At 48.8% G+C, this 20,522-nt stretch overlaps 1 protein-coding gene across 8 annotated transcripts; it reads right to left on the bottom strand.

Annotated features, from left to right (window-relative positions):
* Positions 1–1,133: 1,133 nt before the first annotated feature.
* POMT1 (protein O-mannosyltransferase 1) lies at positions 1,134–18,850 on the bottom strand. Of its 8 annotated transcripts, none has more exons than XM_077284715.1 (20): positions 18,665–18,850; positions 16,866–17,057; positions 16,137–16,243; positions 15,864–15,914; positions 15,604–15,750; positions 8,431–8,542; positions 7,722–7,787; positions 7,555–7,648; positions 7,317–7,472; positions 6,523–6,653; positions 6,299–6,394; positions 6,130–6,222; positions 5,965–6,061; positions 5,669–5,761; positions 5,405–5,514; positions 5,219–5,316; positions 5,003–5,116; positions 2,076–2,202; positions 1,808–1,985; positions 1,134–1,733 (listed from the first exon to the last, which is right to left on the bottom strand). In XM_077284715.1, exons 2-20 carry the CDS (start codon positions 16,985–16,987, stop codon positions 1,728–1,730), a joined length of 1,998 nt encoding a protein of 665 aa, XP_077140830.1. In that variant the 5' UTR covers positions 16,988–17,057; positions 18,665–18,850; the 3' UTR covers positions 1,134–1,727. The 8 variants fall into 8 exon arrangements, with proteins under 8 accessions (XP_077140830.1, XP_077140824.1, XP_077140829.1 ...); XM_077284709.1 differs by having other exon boundaries at positions 5,394–5,514; XM_077284714.1 differs by having other exon boundaries at positions 5,394–5,514; positions 18,517–18,727.
* Positions 18,851–20,522: the final 1,672 nt, after the last annotated feature.

Consider the following 20,522-nt stretch of genomic DNA (forward strand, 5'->3'; position numbering starts at 1 on the left):
AAAATTGCTTCTATCCCATTATTTATGATAGATGAGCTCTGTCTTAAAGGGGTTGTCTGGTCCAAAGCAAAAAGTCTGCAGACTTATGAACCCCCAGCACACACACTGTGGGAATCCGCCGGTTTCTGAGCCGGGAACAGAGCGCGTATGCATGAGCGATGCATGCTCCTGGCCAGAGCCCATCTAGTTGTCTGGCCTTCTTCCATACACTTGTATGGAGCGAGGTTGTGCCCTCTAGTGGCCACGCTCACAGGCCGGCCAGATCACTAGACGGAGCACAGCCTCGCACAATACAAATGTATGGAGGGAGGCTGCGCCACTGGCCTTGAGTATATATAATGCATACATACTGTCTGGTCCCTCCCGCGTCAGAAACAGGCAAATTCCCCCCCCCCCCCCCCCAGCGCATAGTGCTTGCCCTGGGGGAATTCATAAGTCTACAGTTACAGAGTGGCTGCAGACTTATCGATTTAGACTGGATAACCTCTTTAAAGGTTCAGTACACTTCTGCATCCACTTGGTTTTTTTTCCGCTATAATAAACAGAGATATAATGGCCTTGCAGCACCCCCGGCTGCGGAAGCAGCAGGAGCTGAGCGGCACGTCATTGGAAGTTTCTCCTAGTCACCTAACCACTGATGTGGGCTCCCACCAGAGCAGACCTGGGCATGTGGCACCGCTGCTGGAGCCGCAGGAATGCTGAGGAGCAGTTTGCTTTAATGCCTTACATAACAATTATCTTTCAGGGTTGGACAACCTCTTTAAGAATCTGTGATTTTGTGTATACAGCGTCTCTGCAGTCCTGTACATCGCCGTGGTTACTGTTTAATCCTGCAGTAACCACGGAGACATATTGGACTGCCAGGAGCTGTAGACACAGTATACAACTATTCTTAATCACGACTTGCAGAATGAATTTCTGCTTGCAGTCAGTGAGTACAAACACCTAACAGCCTGCATATCGGCGAGACCCCCACTGGCTGCTGTAAAGACCCTTGAATTTGCAGACGGGCTCTCTCTGGAATCCGCGTTCAGCTATATGAGCTTTCATGGCTGTGTATACAGTTTTCAGGGGTCTTCAGTGCAAACAATTAAAGGGCCTAATATACACACAAAATCGGTGATACTTCAGTTATGCTGTAAATGTATTTTAATCATTTGCATCAGATCAAGAGGATCAGGCCTTATGTGCAAATGGAAATGCTTGCAGTCAGTGAATGGAAGATTAAACAATAGAAGTCGTTCACACCACAAACAGTACATTTTATGAAATACCTTTTATTTTTGGGGTGAGGCACAGGTTTCATAATCTCTTCAGGTTGGAGCTTCCTCCTGTGCTCAGTGTCGCCCCCAGCAGCAGAGCCTGCAGTACTTCAGACCTCGTTGCAGGGAGTCCAGGGTCTCCGCTTCATCATACAACAGCGCCACCTCCGTAGTGACACACTGGCTTTACGTCTGACGCCGCTTCTTCCTATCTATCCTTTGCTATCCTACACACCTGGACCTCTTCAGTCACTGACACATTCAGTATCACCAGGATGAGGGTCTCCTACCTGACGTTCTCACTTTCTGATAAGAATGTCCCAAGTGTCTTTCCACCTTAAACCTCTTAGCTCTTGTGGTGGCAAGGCCGGCTCCCCATAGGTGAGGGGGAAGAGTTTACTGAAGATCAGGACGATGCCGGACATCCACACCAGCAGGACGGCAGAGAAGGTGTTCTGTAAAGTGTCAGACCTAGAACAGAGACAGGACATATGAGCAGAGATTGCAGGACAAGGGGCTCAGCCCACCGAGCACAGGACCCTCACCTGAGCACATGCTGGTGGACGTGTTCCAGGACTGGGGGCAGCAGCAGGATCTGCAGGGTCAGGGCGGGGAGGTAGTGGTACAGAAAGAGGGTTTTCTCCATCAAGAAGAAGGGCAGGTAATTGATGGCCCAGCCGCCCAGGCACAATGTCCCAGTGAGCTGCAGCGCGTGCCACGTACCTGCAGAGACAACATATGCACAGGTGATGGCTGCTGATCGGTGTGGCAACACTTTGTGGGTGTCTATAGATGCCTCGTCACAGCCATCACCTGGTGGGACATCGTGGATTCTCCGGCGCTGCCGCAGCAGGTAATACAGGAAGAGGACGCTGTAAACAATGGCACCGGCATTGGCAGAGTACCAGATCACCGGGTTCCCCAGCAGCTGGATCTGAGCCTAAAGAGCAAAACCATCACCGGGTTACAATAGATGGGAAAATGGGCGTCCAAAACTCTCCTAGAAAGCGGCAGTCAGAAATTCACGTGAAGAAGAGATAATCATAGTTTCTGTATTTTCAGCACATTGTCTAACTTTTCCTGTGCTTTTTAAGCATGCGTCAAGACCTCACCCTCTCAGGCAGGACACTGTGCATTTGTCATCTGAAGGATTCCTTAAAGGGACTGTCCACATAGACTGGAGCTATGCTGCCATACAATGAGGGGCTGGAGATGGTGGGAAGGGGAATATACAGGTCCTTCTCAAAAAATTTGCATATAGTGTTAAATTTCATTATTTACCATAATGTAATGATTACAATTAAACTTTCATATATTATAGATTCATTATCCACCAACTGAAATTTGTCAGGTCTTTTATTGTTTTAATACTGATGATTTTGGCATACAACTCCTGATAACCCAAAAAATCTGTCTCAATAAATTAGCATATTTCACCCGGCCAATCAAATAAAAGTGTTTTTTAATAACAAACAAAAAAACCATCAAATAATAATGTTCAGTTATGCACTCAATACTTGGTCGGGAATCCTTTGGCAGAAATGACTGCTTCAATGCGGCGTGGCATGGAGGCAATCAGCCTGTGACACTGCTGAGATGTTATGGAGGCCCAGGATGCTTCAATAGCGGCCTTAAGCTCATCCAGAGTGTTGGGTCTTGCGTCTCTCAACTTTCTCTTCACAATATCCCACAGATTCTCTATGGGGTTCAGGTCAGGAGAGTTGGCAGGCCAATTGAGCACAGTAATACCATGGTCAGTAAACCATTTACCAGTGGTTTTGGCACTGTGAGCAGGTGCCAGGTCGTGCTGGAAAATGAAATCTTCATCTCCATAAAGCATTTCAGCCGATGGAAGCATGAAGTGCTCCAAAATCTCCTGATAGCTAGCTGCATTGACCCTGCCCTTGATGAAACACAGTGGACCAACACCAGCAGCTGACATGGCACCCCACACCATCACTGACTGTGGGTACTTGACACTGGACTTCAGGCATTTTGGCATTTCCTTCTCCCCAGTCTTCCTCCAGACTCTGGCACCTTGATTTCCGAATGACATGCAAAATTTGCTTTCATCAGAAAAAAGTACTTGGGCCCACTTAGCAACAGTCCAGTGCTGCTTCTCTGTAGCCCAGGTCAGGCGCTTCTGCCGCTGTTTATGGTTCAAAAGTGGCTTTACCTGGGGAATGCGGCACCTGTATCCCATTTCCTGCACACGCCTGTGCACGGTGGCTCTGGATGTTTCCACACCAGATTCAGTCCACTGCTTCCTCAGGTTCCCCAAGGTCTGGAATCGGTCCTTCTCCACAATCTTCCTCAGGGTCCGGTCACCTCTTCTCGTTGTACAGCGTTTTCTGCCACATTGTTTCCTTCCAACAGACTTACCATTGAGGTGCCTTGATACAGCACTCTGGGAACAGCCTATTTGTTGAGAAATTTCTTTCTGGGTCTTACCCTCTTGCTTGAGGGTGTCAATGATGGCCTTCTTGACATCTGTCAGGTCGCTAGTCTTACCCATGATGGGGGTTTTGAGTAATGAACCAGGCAGGGAGTTTTTAAAAGCCTCAGGTATCTTTTGCATGTGTTTAGAGTTAATTAGTTGATTCAGAAGATTAGGGTAATAGGTCGTTTAGAGAACCTTTTCTTGATATGCTAATTTATTGAGACAGCTTTTTTGGGTTATCAGGAGTTGTATGCCAAAATCATCAGTATTAAAACAATAAAAGACCTGACAAATTTCAGTTGGTGGATAATGAATCTATAATATATGAAAGTTTAATTGTAATCATTACATTATGGTAAATAATGAAATTTAACACTATATGCTAATTTTTTGAGAAGGACCTGTAAATGATTGCCTGCACCATGGAGCGGCGGGACGTGGTGTGAAGTCATTCTGTGCCGACAGAGAACTTAATCTCTTCCCTCTGCAGGACTGTACAACCAATGGAGGGTGTAGGGAGCCTGCTCCATACTCAGTGGATGCCAGCTGTTTAACCAATTAAATGCCACTGTCAGTCACCCAATTCCCCCATCAAAAAAATGAAGTTAAAAATAGAAAAAAACAAACATTTGGTGTCACCACAGCTTAAAGCGTTTGATCTATGAAAGTCTATAATTATTCAACCCCCTATGGTAAATGTCTTAAAGGAATAACAAAAAAAATTGAAAGTACTAGAATTTCCTCTCTGTTGGGGGGTCATTGCAGCACCCCCAATAGTTGGAAAAATGAAGCGGTCACAAACTATATGTACCCCATTACCAATAAAACATCAGCTCTGCCTGCAGAAGACAACCTACCGCAGCACAAATGGCAGGAAAATGGCGGCACACCAAATATTTTTGTTTTACAAAGTTCAAAATGTTTTTAATCCACTGAAACATTAAAAAAAAGAAACTGTACAAGTTTGGACTCATGATCGCGCTGATCTGAGTAATCTGCTGGGTCCTGTGCACCACCCAACCACCGCTCTAACAATAAAACAATGGCGGACCTGACGCTTTATGGTGAAGTGAATGGTATCGGTCAAAACCACAACTCGGCCCACAAGTACCATACAGTGGTACTCATACAGTGGCAGATAAAAGGTAATGGCTCTTGGAATAAAGTGCAAAAACAAAAAATGGGGTCACTATTGGGAGACGTTTGTGGGTGCAGAACTAAGATTATAACATGAAGTTGGATCAGGAGCAGTTCACATCCGTGCCCCCCGATGACAGTAAATAATGGAGCCGCTGCTCACCGTGGTCCTGGGATGGTGCCAGTAAGCGATGCTGGTGTCCAGTGCCACCCAGTCCGCAGGGGAGGAGCAGTACTTGTGCTCCGGACTCTCGCTCCTCATGGTCAGCATCTTCCACTGTGGGGACAGGAGAGGCAATGACCGCTATGCGGTCCATAATCTGGTGTCCGGACGTCCCACATTGGTTGCTGCGGATAAACACTTAGCATTGGAAATTACCTGCAACTCCCAGAAGCGAGCCATGAAGCTGAGGTTCCTCCCGACGTCCATCTGTGGTGGCGTGTGCAGCTCCTCCTCTCTCTCTGCCTGATCCTGACCTGTGGGGAGCGGTGAAATTCAGGACATTTTGGGAGTGGAGCAGATGGGCAGGTCCGGCCCTTCTCTGTGGACTTACTCCTGCCGTACCGATGCTCCTCCACATTCCAGACCATACTCGGATGAGAGCCTTTCGCCACCTTGTCACCCACAACCTCCAGCTGCCGGAAGCCCCAGTCCGGTAACGTGGAGCCGCTGAGCTGCAGCAGATGATGCGCTTATTTAAGGGCTTATTCACACCTCACAATTATACAAATTGAACCAAAAATTATGCAGTTTTGAAAAATCGCAGTAGCTGTGGCATGTGAATAAACCTTGGTGACGGCACAATGGCTTCCATACCCCCGTCCTTACCTTCAGTGCTGCTGATGTATTCACATGGACCAGCTTCACCTCGGACACGATCGTCTTCCATGTGTCTCCATCAGACTCCCGGTTCTGGATCTCCTGTGAGAGTACATGGATGTTACAGAGCGGCTCCATGTAGACAAAGCGTCACCATTTTCATCATCACGGTTTGTTATTAGTATATTTGGGGGCAGACAACCCGTGTCGTCACAGTGTACCAGTACGACCATGGGCTGGGCTGCTTTTGCTCCACAGGAACAGTTTCATCCCCACTAATTCTGGACACAAGAGCTGACACTCACCACCTTCCATAGCGTCTGTGCTGGCATAGAGATGTTATAGTCAATGTATCCGGAGATTTCCTGGGCATAGGGAGAGAACGGGGCAGCGACATCGTGCCTGGGGAAGAAATCATGGGTAACGGTCGTCGAGGACCCCAATGTGACCCTACAACAGCAGACACGTACGTATTCAGGAAGCGCGCCGTCATGCCATGCAGCAGCTGTACGGTGTCTCCGTGTCGCACGACGCGTGGTGGCGAGTTGACGACCATGTCCTGTCTGAAGAAGTGATAACACAATAGCTTCTCTTTCACCTCAGTGACGCTTCCCTGCCCGCACCACCTCCTGTGATTACCGCGCCGGGTCCTTCACGATCCACCAGTTGTTCACGTCTTTGTAGGGGTAGCAAGTGACTTGCTGCTGGTGTGAGCTCCCGCGTCCTCCCTCGTATCTACAGGCAGAAGACGGAGAACTGAGGATCAGAGGGCAGCAACGACTCCATGGATTTTAGAACTCTATGTAGGTGGAGAGCCCCTTTAAGAAGAATGCGCAGCGGCAGACTCCTCGGGGAACACTCACATGATGGGGTAGTTGTTCTTGTGCGAGTGCAGCCAGCAGGGCACCGGTTTACCCAGCGTGTTCCTGAGTGTGATCTGCGAGCCGAATGCCACCTCCAGCGGCTGACCCTGGGTGATCCGAGACAGGCCGCCCTGACGAGAAGGGGAAGTCGCATGACACACGGATTGCGTAGGACTAAGACACCCCAACTGCCCAGCACATGGGGGGCTGCACAGACACATCCCACCTCAGTCCTGGGCATGTCCCTATTCACTGACAGCAATCAGATGTTTTTGAGAAAAACTGAAAGAACAAACTATGAAAAAGCCGAGTATTCCTAGCTCCATAACTTGGATAATAGCTGGCGGATAATAAACGGCAACATCACTGCTTAAGAGGAAGATAAATAGTGCTTCTTACAGCTGAGGGTTTGCTGCAAACTTTTCCTGTCTGAACACTCCTCAGTGATCCTCCGGATTAGAGAGAGTTTTGTGTTTTGTTACAATGTATCAGTCTGGGGACCACACACACAGAGGAAGATCTAGACTGGGGATAACTGCAACAAACCTCAGCTGTGAGATGTATTAGGTCAGGACTGAACGGAGATTTAGTTTTCATCGCCACAGCTGAATGATTTACAGCTAGTAGCCAGGCTGAGTACATGTGGGGGTTGCCTGGTTGCTAGGGAATCCCCACATGTAATCAAGCTGGCTTGTAGCTGTAAATCATTCAGCTGCCGCGATGAAAACTAAATCGCCGAGCAGTCATAAATACTCTGAGGTCACCCGAGCATACACTCGCTCATCACTAGTTACCTCCAGACTGGACTGGAACGCGCTACTCATGATGTGGTCGTGGGGTCCGGAGCGAGATAGTATTGATAGGTGTATGTAGAACATCCCCAGGTACAGGAACATGGGCAGTAGCAGCAGTGCCAGGCCACGTGCACCCAAATAACAAAGCACCAGCACCTGCATACAGAAAAAAACTTCCTGGGGGGTCTACACTCACATAGACACAATGCTTCAGAAAGCAGACCTGTAACTTGCGTACATTAGACAGTTTCCGGTCACCGAGCAGCTGCCAACCGTGCACCCCAGCGAGGCCCAAAATCAGGAGGTAGGAGAACAAGCCGATGTACTTCACTCTACGGATGACATAGGAACATCAGAGACATGGAGCATGAACCGAAGACAATGAGGGGGAAATCTGCCACTTACCCCACTGCACAGAAGCCAGAAACACCAGTCAGCACCAACCAAAACCACCAGCGAGGGGAGAACGGACTGCGGAGGAAAGACTCAGCGTTAGGGTCTCCCAACATCCTGAAATAATCCCAATCTACTACACTGTAACGTGTAGTCAGATCTACAACCCTGACACATAGTGCAGCTCTAGAGTATAATGCACGATGGGTAATGTATGTACACAGTAACTGCACCAGCAGAATAGTGAGTCCAGCTCTGGAGTACAATACAGGATGTAACTCAGGATCAGTAATGTAATGTATGTACACTGTGACTGCACCAGCAGAATAGTGAGTGCAGCTCTGGGGTATAATACAGGATGTAACTCAGGATCAGTACAGGATCAGTAATGTAATGTATGTACACAGTGACTGCAAAAGCAGAATAGTGAGTGCAGCTCTGGAGTATAATACAGGATGTAACTCAGGATCAGTAATGTAATGCATGTACACAGTGACTGCACCAGCAGAATAGTGAGTGCAGCTCTGGAGTATAATACAGGATGTAACTCGGGACTGGTACAGGACAAGAAATGTAATATATGTACACAGTGACTGCACCAGCAGAACAGTGAGTACAGCTCTGGAGTATAATACAGGATAAGTAATGTGCAATGTACAATGCAAGGTCACCCCTGCAGGTCCTCTACGATCCCAGTCTTACAAGGTTACGTGCACCTCACCTGGTTTGCTGTTGGCTGTGAAACTTCAGATAAGACATGATGGCCAGAAGAATAAAAAATATGAGCATAGACTCTAGAAGAATCAGCCGGGACTGAGTGACCAGTGCGTTTTCTAGAACAGAGATAAGACAGGACAAGCGACGATGAGACAGAAAAGTATTAAATAGGGATGTTTGTGTACTCACCGTAAAATCCTTTTCTCCGAGCCATTCATTGGGGGACACAGACCGTGGGGTGTATGCTGCTGCCACTAGGAGGCTGACACTAAGTAAACACAGAAAGAATAGCTCCTCCCCTGCAGTAAACACCCTCCTGCTGGCTCTCAGCTAACCGGTTTGGTGCAAAAGCAGTAGGAGATCAATAACATATGAGAGTATAGTATGTCAAATCATATATGAGAGTACAGCACGTCAAATTATATATGTTATAAAAGAACCACAAGCTAATAACAGGGTGGGAGCTGTGTCCTCCAATGAATGGCTCAGAGAAAAGGATTTTACGGTGAGTACACAAAAATCCCTATTTCTCCTTCGCCTCATTGGGGGACACAGACCGTGGGACATCCCAAAACAGTCCCTGGGTGGGAACAACATCAGATCAGGCCCTGTGTAACCGCTACTTACAAGTGCGCCACTGCGGCCTGCAGAGTCCGCCTGCCCAGACTCATGTCTGCAGAAGTCCGGGAAGTATAGTGCTTCAAGGGTGCATGCGGACTGGACAAACCCGCGAAGCTGACAGACGTGCTTTGCTGACGCCTGGTGTCTGGAACCCAAGAAACCTCGATTGATCGAGTGGAGAGAAAAAAAGGCTGAAGTCTAACACGGAAGGACTTCTGGATGTGTAAAGAATCCACCAGGCTAACATGGTCGACGAAAAAAAGGCTAAGGCCTTCCTGAAAAAAGCGCCAAGAAGCCCAAATGAAGGTGTCCATCCTCTCGAAGGACGCCATCCTCAGCACGTACCTACTCAGGGCTCTCACATTGTCCAGGGTATGGGGAACCCATTTCGTTTTGTGGACTGGAGCTGAAAGAGAAGAGGGAATAACGATACCCTCGTAACAGTGGAAGTACGATACCACCTTGGTAACAAGGGACGGGGACGGCTTGAGGACAGCCTTGCCTAGATGGTCATGATGAAAAAAGATCTGAAGGAACAGAGCGGCCAGCTCCGAAGACTCGTCTGAATTGACTTGTACAGTGCAGATCTCCCAGGACCACTGGGGGCCTTCCTGCTTCCTAAAGACCCTCGGAGCTAGTGGAAGAGGCGAGATGGAGCTGGTATCCCAGAAGAACCAGAGTATGCACTGTGATGGCTTTTGGGTCTCGAGTCCGGATCATGAACTCGAGTGCATTGGCGTTCAGTCTGGACGTCATCCGATCTACATCTGGAGTGCTCCAGTGAAGGCAGATATGTTGGAAGACTTCCGGATGAAGTTCCCACTCACTTGAGGCGAGACCCTGGCGGCTGAGGAAGAAAACTGCCGCCCAGAGTTCTACTCCTGGGATGAGTACTGCCGAGATCACCGAGTGATAGATCTCGGCCCACGAGAGTGTGAGGTACGTAGGACAAGGTGCCTGACAGCGAGTACCTGCTAAATAATAGAGGTATTGCACAGCCGTGATAATATCCAACTGAATTTGGGTGGGGAGACCTGCCAGAGGGCATTGGGCCTGCTGTAAGAGCAGAAGTACTGTTGGGATCCCAAGAAAAAAAAGGGGATCGGGAGGCTGGATTCCTGAGATAACCAGAGGCTTTAGGCAGTGTGGTGACGCTCTGTATTCACTAGCAACCATAGAACCGGGAGAAGGGATCTCCCCCGGACGAGATGGATGCTCAGAGGAAACTTGTTTGACCTGCAGAAAAAAACAAGCGGAGCGAAGGGAACTGCCTCCATTGCTATTATCCCACCCAAGGATCCTCACAGCAAATCGGAAGGAATGAGGGCAGGTACGGACCGGGGCTGAAAATCAGCCGTCTTGAGAACCCGCTTCTTTTAAAGACGTAGCAGAAGAGATAGCCCATGACCAGACAGACTGTTCTGGCATTTGCCAGAATTGCCGGATGGCCATTCCGACCCGGAATGTGGGGATGAGTGACCAAGTGCAGGGGGACTCCCTGTTGAAGGACCACAGGCTTGTCTCAAGGGAGGATTCCAACCCTCTGGGGGTGTCCAGGATCATCCTTAATAAGGATAAATGCCGGGCTGGAAATGAGGAAGACCTGTCTAAGTCTATCCGCCAGCCCAAGAGAGGAAGGGTATCGTAAGGTATATATAGACGGGCTCAGCGTAATCCTGGAAGAACAGCTGGAAGACGACCAGATAGGAGAGGACGGCCACGCACCCAGAGTGCCAGAGGGACATGACCGCCACCATGATAATGGCGAACACTCTGGGAGCAGTAGCAAAGCTGAAAGTAAGGTCGTGACTTGTGAAGGCAAGCATCACGAATGTCGATGGATGCCAGAAAAAAACTCCACCTTTTCGAGGCTTGTTAGAAGTTAGAGGTTCAGGATCGGTCATACTTTTCGGTCCTCTTTTGGAACCAAGATCCCTTAGATTTAGACTGTCCTGGACAACCCTTCAACTGTTGGTTGGATCTATAGGACACTTGCGATCCTTTGTTCCTAGGTAGGGAACACCCACTCCCACACAGCGACCACTCTAAGGGCGTGATGTCAGAGGGTTTTTTTTTTTTGGTTTTTTTTTTAAGAACGCAGAGTATGCCTCCGTTCTCTGATCCATAAGCCCTTCTGAAAGAAATGGCATTCGCTGCAGACAGCGCCCGCAACTAGCCGCATTGAAAGAGGCGTGTACCACAAAGCCTCCCGCTCACCGGATTTGATTGGCCAGCTGTACTGTCTCCGGGAAGAGAGAGAACTAATCTGAATCAAATAAATATAGACCAACACTGGAACCATCAGTAACAAAAGCAATACAGACTAAACACCCTGTGGTGGGGTGAATAGCACATTTACATAGGACACTCCTATGTGTTGCGGACACTACTCCAAATTTTTTCTTTTATTGTGAAGCAAGGTAGCTAAGGTCTCTGGCCAGTAGACCATTGGTCTGGCAACCCGTGCGGGCTAAGGAAAGGTAAAGCGCTGAACTCGATACCGCAAGACAGAACGAGTCATTGTCTGACAGTCCATGGTATTTTTAAAAGATGATCCATCGGGCAGGGATACTGGTAGGTATACCACAGAAGTTAAGCTGCCAGGTAGCAAAGTGCGCGGCTGCATCCGCCATGGTGAGGAAAACAATCCATCTCCTGAGTTGCTGCCGTCATTGAACGTGCAGAGATAAGAGGAAGAACTCTCAATCCACCAACCCCTTAACGGGGGTGGAGAGGAATCATCCGCCACCACGCATTGTCCGATAAATAGTGGCGATGCAGAGGGGAACTGCTCGGACGTCAAAAGGAGGGCATCTGTACATCCACGGAGTTCAAGTCCCCGGGAGGACTGGATTGGCATTAGGCCCAGCTGTAGAAGAGTATACGTGGAGGCGACACTCCATGTGCTCATTTGATGATGGTGTGAGATCGGTGTCCTTTGAAGGACCCGTCGCCCAGAGCATGTGTGGAGGCGACACTCCGAGAGCTCATTTGATGATGGTGTGAGAAGATCGGTATCCTTTGAAGGACCCGTCACCCAGAGTATACGAGGAGGCGACGCTCCATGTGCTCATTTGATGATGGTGTGAGGAGATCAGTGTCCTTTGAAGGACCAGTCGCCCTTAAAAAAAACAATTAAATCAGGCATAGCATCTGGTGTGGCTTGAAGAGGCTTCTGTTTCTAGAGCAAGACTTTTCGGTCCCCATTTGCGATTGCTCATGGTAAGGCCAGAATCCTGGACTCCCATGCTGTATAAACACCAGTGTTTTTCACTGCGCTACTATGGTGCTCGCCAGTGAATCGCTTATCCGGACGCTCGCTGTCTAGGAAAAAAGGGGCAAATGCACTACTAGGGAGTTTATCTCCGTTTGGAGAAAACGATCTAGAGCAGAAACATAGTCCTTGTGAATCGACAGATTGGTTGATGGCCCAAATAGGCGAATCCAGCTTGTGCTGAGGCTTTTGAGAGTCCAGATCCAAGGTCATCTCCTATTCAGATGCGGAGTTTAGTTCCCAGCAAATCATTGGTGAGGGAAATCAAGAAGAGAAGCTCCCGTTTTCTAGACGCCTGTACGTTTAGAATATTTTTGGTCTGCTAGCTGACAGCCACCGTGTAGGAGAGGATCCATCTGTATTGGTCCTGCGAGCACTCCGAACCACAGCGGGTTCAAATAGGGGTAAAATCTCTTGGTCAGAGAAGCCATGGATTGCGGCAGTGGCAAACTCAGAGGAACTAGGTATTCTAGGAAAAAAGACTGGGATCGGCAGTGGCGGAAGGCTCCTGCGCTCATTTGAACTAAATATTCTGACCGGCTTCGGGCTGGTTATGAGCCTTTCAGACCATGCTGGTGATGTGCCTTTAAGACCAGGAAAAGCTGGTCCTGTGCCTTTAAGACCAGTGAATGCTGGTCATGTACCCTTAAGACCAGGGGATGCTGGTCGTGTAACTTTAAGACCAGGGATGCTGTTCCCGGAGCTTTTAAAGGGAAGGTGCCACCAGTTTTCTTGTAGTTTGTTTTTTTGTGAAATTAAGCTTAAAATAGTAAATAAAATGTATTAATGCAATGTTTGCACTGTTTGCAAACATTTCTATATGAAAAATATTATATATTTTCTTACAAATATATATATTGACCACTAGGGGGAGCATTTTCCGTTTTAGACCTCAAGCAGCTATAGTGAGACTTACCAGCTTTACTGTTAGCTGGAAAATCTGGGCAGTAACTGCTGACATCAGCATTTCCCTCCCCTTTTGGGTGGTCTAATATCCCTGGGGCAGAATGAAGAGCAGCATCACAGGGCAGAGCCATTTTGTGTGTGACTGCCCTGTGATCTGCTATCACCAGCAGTTACTGCATCAGAAGCACAGTTAGTTTATGTGGTGTTTATGGAGCAGCATTGTCTGTGCAGAGCTGTCTGTGACTCATCCCTCAGTAAGATAAGAAGGAGCTCCAGGTCTGCAGTGAATGGCCAGGCATTGTGGAGGGAGGGGAGAGATACATTGTATGGCAGAGAGGTGTCAGGTGTCACCTCTCTCTGCAGGCTGGGAATGGAGCTCCTGTGATAGAGAGTAAGTGGAGCTGGGCAGAGAGCACTGGGCTATAATAAAATGGCAGCTAGTCATACCTACAGCAGTGAGTTGTGCAGCCCACAGAGGCGTGCCCAGCTCACTGCTAACGCCTCTCCAATGTTAAAGATAGGGTCAGCGCCGGTCTATTATCTCCTATGTCCATGGGGTGCTGTAAAATGACACTGCTAGTGTCGTGAACTGCTGTGAAACCAAGATGTCAGCCCCCAGTTCCTTCTTTAAACTCATATAACACACGAAATCTGTTTCACATGCATTTAAAACTTGGTTATAGCAGCATGTTATGCTACATTACAGTTTTTTATTAATGATCTACAAACGCGGTACCTTACCTTTAAGACCAGCTCTAGGACCAGGAAATACTGGACATAGCACTGATGCTGGTCGTGCGCTTATGCCGGTCGTGTGCCTTTAGGACTAGCTTTTGGGGACATAGCCTGTATGAATTTTAATCCATTATCTACCTCTGCTGCCGGAGGGGGTTGTGGGGGAAGGAGAGCGGGGGGAGGGGTGGAGGCATCTCACTACCCGGTTCCTGAATCCCCCGTCAGCGTTGGATTAGATTCTCCAGCACCGAAAACACCTCCGGGACCGATGCAGCGGCAGGGAGATGATCATGGCTGCCGAGAATATGGCGTGTTCTCGTCCTGAGCGAGAAGCGCCTGAATAGGGGGGGTGAAGCCTAAACGCGCGCCCTAGCACGGGCGGAGACTCCGGGTTGCGGCCTACATGAAGCCGAAGGCTACATTTTTTGTGCCGGCCGGCGCCGAGTGAGAAAGAAGGGTAAAAGACCCGTCGCTTGCAAAAAAAAGGAAAAAGGGGGAAAAAAATGCCTGTTGCGCAGAGCCCTCCAACCGCTCAAAACCCAGCACTTACCTAGGAATCTGCCGCAAGGCAGAGTATGCAGCTCTGTTCAGCAGGTCATTAAGGGATCCTCTGCTGTCGCTGCTGTTTGGTCGGTGCAGGAATAGAGAAAACCTCAATCCATCGTCCCTTTAGCAGGGAGGAGGAGAGGAACCGTCCGCCTCCTTGTACCATCCGCTTTTAATTGTGGTGGTGCAGTGGGGGCTGCTCGGACGCCACGCTGTAAAGTGCCTCTGAACAGCCGAGGGTAAAACCTGGTGGGCAGGGCTGAATGTCCGGCAATAGGCCTGGCTGCAGAAGAGGATACTGGAGGTACCACTCCAGTGCTCGTCTGATAAGGGAGGGGGAGATCGGTGCCCTTGAAGGGGCCCGTCGCCCCTAGAATCAGCTCAGGCAGTGGCTTCCCACGTCACAGGAGAGGATACGGAGAGGTGAAACTCCCGTGCTCGCCTGTTGTTGGTTCGGGGGAGATCGGAACATGAAAGAATCCGTCGCCCCATTCGTCCGTTGTAAAAGGTAAAAAGGTAAAAGTAAAGAGTTCTTTGGGTCTGAATAGCAGACCAGTCCGTGTGCCTACTACAGACACTAAGCAAGAACTGGTTAGCTTAGAGCCAGCAGGAGGGTGTATACTGCAGGGGAGGAGCGAACTTTCTTTGTATCACTTAGTGTCAGCTTCCTAGTGGCAGCAGCATACACCCCACGGTCTGTGTCCCCCAATGAGGCGAAGGAGAAATCAGCTTTTACCGCTACAAACTGTCTAGCAAGAATAATGAGTGTCTGTGTCCGGTTCTCTGCAGTCATGCGTCGCTCCACCTCTTCTGCTGTCACACTGGAGTACTAGCGATCCAATAAGAGGAGGCGGAGTGACAAAACTGCCGGAGCAGAGCACAGTGATGGCTTCTCATCATGGGGACACATCGCTCTGCACAAGAGCTGTGTACACAAAACAGCAAAACATTTTCAAGCATCACATTTCACACTGGTGCAGTAATTTTGTTTATTAGATGCACTGGGACAATAAAAAAAAAAATGGTGGTGGAGTCTACATAACCGCGAAACTGTGCAAACCTAACTAATCACCAACAGGAGAAGGCAAAACTCACCAAAGAGAATGAGAAGAGCAGCGGCACCTCCGGCCCAGGCCGAGTACCCCAGCTCAACCACGATCTGATAGGCCAGGGGGACACAGAGGCCTCCGGAGAGGGCAGGAAGCAGACGAAGCGACCACACCGGAACATTGCTGCTGTATTCTTTAGGGAGAGGAGTCACATGGTGAGGTGGGGCAGACGGGGGTCTGTCTAATAGCTCCACATGTCCTAAAAGACAGGGACCCGTAGGCGAGGAGGTTGCGGAAATCACTCACCTGCCCCTATCCTGTTCCACATGAAATTACCGTCAAATCTCCCAAGGTATCCTGCAAGAAGGAAAAGATGAAACTGTGCTGTAAGATACACAGGAGGCCAGCGGACACAGCAGCTGCCATCGACAGGCGCAACCGGCATTAACTACTCTTACATGGGACTGACTGCACCAGACCAGTGTCACAGCCTGCAGGAAAGCGTGTCCTGGCCACTTGGCTTACAGCCTAATAGAATGGTTGCCTATATGACCAGTATTTCATCCTGTGTCTTCTCACCTCCCAGAGCCAGCAGCATGTGTCCTAATGGAGGTCCGCTGTCATCCAGGAAAAAGATCCGCTTCATGTACAGAGAGATGAACTGACCGTAGTAAACCTCATCGAACCTGCGGCGAGGAAGGGGACAGATCACAGGGGGGAAAGAAGCCCCCCGAAGCCACGGCAATGAATCACCAGTGAAAAGATGCAGAACACAGTATTATACAGACTCATCACCATTTACAAGATCTCTGCTTGCTGTCAGTGTACAGGTAAGTTCTGGATTACACCCAGAGGCTGAAAATCACCTCATAGCTGAGGGTTTCTTTCAACTGTATCAGGTCTTTACAAAATGTTATTGTTCCAATTTTGCATTAGTTGGAAAGCCACAGGTTTGAGACCCCCCTATAAGATAGGAAAAATTGAGAGGATAGCGGCACCCCACTGATGAAAAAACTTGACTAAGCATGCTGCATGCACCTGAAACGCATAAGGCTTTTCATGTTTTTAATATGGCTTGGTATGCCTGAATAAAGTTTTTTCATCAGTGGTGGGCCGCTATCCTCTATTTTTCCTGTTTGGCTGTGCTCACCAGCCTTGTGAGCACCCACTTGCCTTCTGATTTGGCTCTACCCATTTGGTGCTGCATGTGGATCCCGTTGAAGCTCCCAGATCTCCTTCTCCTCTAAGTTACAGGCGATGTCAAATCCCCCTCAGCGTGTAATATAAGAGGGAAAAGGAAATGCTTACACCACTGCGGGCGGATGAGAAAGATTCCAGAGTCGGCTCGTAAGTCCCAATAGAGTCAGAGCCACAATGAGAAGGTTAATTTCCAAGGTGACTATGAACGGAGACTTCTTCACAGCTGCCATATTGTGGAAGGGGATATACAGACAAGACACAAGGGACTCGACGTAACGGAGAGGAAGCCACAGTCACCACCTAGAAGAGAAACAAAACACAAACATAAAAAACAAACTGAAAAACACCATCACACTTCACTGTATATACTGGAATACACCCTGCATTATACTCCAGAGCTGCACTCACTATAGTGCTGGTGCAGTCACTGTGTACATACATTACATTACTGATCCTGTACCGATCCCGAGTTACATCCTGTATTATACTCCAGAGCTGCACTCACTATTCTGCTGGTGCAGTCACTGTGTACATACATTACTGATCCTGAGTTACATCCTGTATTATACTCCAGAGCTGCACTCACTATTCTGCTGGTGCAGTCACTGTGTACATTCATTACTGTTCCTGTACTGATCCTGAGTTACATCCAGTATTATACCCCAGAGCTGCACTCACTATTCTGCTGGTGCAGTCACTGTACATACTATATGCAAATTGAAAAAAAAAGAGGGGGTAAACACTGGCGCTGCACTGTCCAAACGAAAAGGGAAGGGGGAGATAAAGCTGCTGGTGAGGTGACAGAGACTGTGCTGAACCCTGTCTAGAGTAAATAAATAAATAATGTAATAAACCGATACCACACCTGCGCTAATAGGAAAAGAATGCTGCGTACACTACAGCACTGCCTGCTGTGAGGGTAAAACCGGGGCCAATTGTGCTCTGCTTAGCGGAGAGGGTCCGTGATGCAAACAGTTTATGTACATACACATGCACTTACTGGATGTAGGCGTGAAGATGGTCACGGAGGTCAGTGGATGTCCAAAACCCTTCTGCCGGTAAGCCGGACTGAGCCGCGTGCCTCTAGGGAGATCCGGGGCCGACTGTGCCCAGATAGGAGGTTGAATGCTGGGCGTCTAGTGCGGGCAGGAACCGCTCACTCCTAGCGTGCCCCGGCCGGAAGCAACGCCAGAGCAGTAGCGGTATGGAAGGGGGGCCCCCGGTTTACCCTCACAGCAGGCAGTGCTGTAGTGTACGCAGCATTCTTTTCCTATTAGCGCAGGTGTGGTATCGGTTTATTACTATATGCAAATTACCTTTCTGAGAAAAAGAGGACTTAAACTCTATAGCGCCACCTGTTGGAAGTAGCGATCCTACAAGTCACAATCAACCCTTTAACGAGTCGTGCAATATGACTTAGGATAAAAGCCAAATCAGTATCTCAATTCGCAGACACGGTGTTTCGGGCTGTTGGCCCTCGTCAGTGCGAAGCATGAGAACTGATTTGGCTAGGTGAGAGGCTCTGGACTGGGGTCTAAGGGGTAAGGTTTCTCCTTATGGAGAGTGACATACCAGCTGGCTTGTCAAGGTAAGGAGGCTTATACGCCGTGCAATCCTCCTCTTCTTTTTCTCAGAAGAGGTAATTTGCATATTTAATTTCCCAGAGGAGCATTGCACGGCGAATAAGCCCCCTTACCTTGACAAGCCAGCTGATTTGTACATACTCTAATAACGCATCGCTCACTGACAGCTGTAGAACCTGTGAGCACACAGACTGGAGTATCACCCACGGATACACGTTCCCAGGGCAGTGAATGATGCCGGTAACTGTCCCCCATCATCCCTCCTCTTGGGTCACGTCCTCAGTCAGTACAGCTGCCGCCTGCTGCGCTCGTTCTGTTTCTCACCCACTCGGCGGCTTTCTAGCAGCGACTCATAAGGTCTGGAGCGAGTGGCGCTCGGCTAGTACAGTCTGATTCCGTATTACGTGCAGTGACGTCCAGACGTTTTACGGATCAGCCTCAAGAGGGCGCGCACGGGTGTGCTGGGTATTGTCATGTGACGCCCATTCGTAGAGCAGCGGCCATATTGTCGGCGTCTAATTACTTCCTCTGCTATATATAGGTGCATGAAATCCAATCCAAACTGGTGCCAAGGCGGAGGGAGGGGGAATAAGCCGCTAAGGGAGATTGGGCCACCATTCTTTTGCACCACTTTTGCTAAACTTATCATCACACAATGTTCCTGTTTTGTTTTAAGAGCCAATGAGCTTCCAGCTCCCTTTCTCCTGCGCTCCTTTTACATATGAAAGAAGCCACCTGATTGGATGTTCTAGGTAACTCATTAAACGCTAAGATAATAATGGAGCAGACATCTCAGACCCACATTATACTGAGGACACTGACAGTCCTTACAGGAACTGTACAGGCAGGACAGATCGGGAACGGCAGCTCCTTCCCCATTGGAAATTCTGCTCATTAGTCAAACTGTGTGTAATATACCGAGGAAACAAGAACGATGTAAACATCTGAAGAAAGCTAAAATTCCATGAGGTTCCCCCAGAATGTCACTTCCACCACTCCCGCAGGCTCAGGAGTATTCCTCCCTTCTTGTACTTTAGTACTTGAATCTCTCTGGCTGTTGTAACCTGCTACAGATGATACATCTCCAGACACCGACTTCTGGCAGCGTTCCTGAGCAAGATAAGCCATTTCTCATGGGTAATGACCTCCAGGTCACTAATATTCTCAGCTTTGCAGCTGTTGTCTTTTTTACATCCTATCAAAGATTTTCTATAGTGTTTAGGCCCCTCCAGGACGCTGACACCGATGCTTGCTGGGCTGTGAGGTGCTGGGATAAATGACTAGGACAAGGCTCCAATGGCCCCCGAGCGTCAGCTCCTCTTGAGAAAGCGTGATGTGATGAGCACATATCTGAGGATCTCGGGCATGCTCGAATGATGTTAGCTAGCCACATCACATGCGGGGATCGGCTAACAGCCACATATATACGAGCACGCCCAAGATACTCCGACAACACGTATTGGATCACATCCTCCACCAAACACTGCGGGTTTCCAGCTCCACAGCATCACTGAACCTCCGCCATGCTCGTAGTTGTAGGCCGGGTGCTTTTCCAGCAGATGCTTCATTCTTCCAGCTCCAGTCTTGTTGCCTCGGTCCACAGAGCAGAATCCTAGAACTTCTGTTATTTCTATGGTTTTGTACATTGGAGGTAACTTTTCTTTTGCTGCTGGGTCCATAGAGTGTTTGGACATAGAAATTGTACAGGAAGACACATACTAAACACTGACTAACATCTCGCTGCAGGTTTTCTAGCTCCGGCCCCTGAGGAATCTGGTGGCAGCCGGTGACGGCCTCCTCTTCCTGCAGCCGCTGCTCCTCTGTCACCTCTACTTCCCACCATATCCGTGAGGACACTGTGCATTGCCATCTTGTATCTTCTCTTTGTGGAGCCCCCTCTTGTGCAGTCACGTCCCCCCTCGCTGCTCTGGGTATTTGATATTTAATCTCATGGTCAGTTGTAGTCTTTGAACTATTACATCCAGAGCTGGAAAGAAATGGCTTTAATGGAGGATTCTATCCTGGGGGAACAATCCTGAGACTGCAGGAGTCCCAAACACGGGTGTTCATTAGTGATAAGCGAATGTACTCGGTAAGGCGTTATCAGAGCATGCTCGTGTGCTGAATTTCTTCGGCGTGTTTGAAAAAAAAACAGAATTTTTGGTTGCTTGCCGTAAAATCT

The sequence above is a fragment of the Ranitomeya variabilis genome, chromosome 2 (genome assembly GCF_051348905.1).
Source record: "Ranitomeya variabilis isolate aRanVar5 chromosome 2, aRanVar5.hap1, whole genome shotgun sequence".
NCBI classification, from domain to species: domain Eukaryota; kingdom Metazoa; phylum Chordata; class Amphibia; order Anura; family Dendrobatidae; genus Ranitomeya; species Ranitomeya variabilis.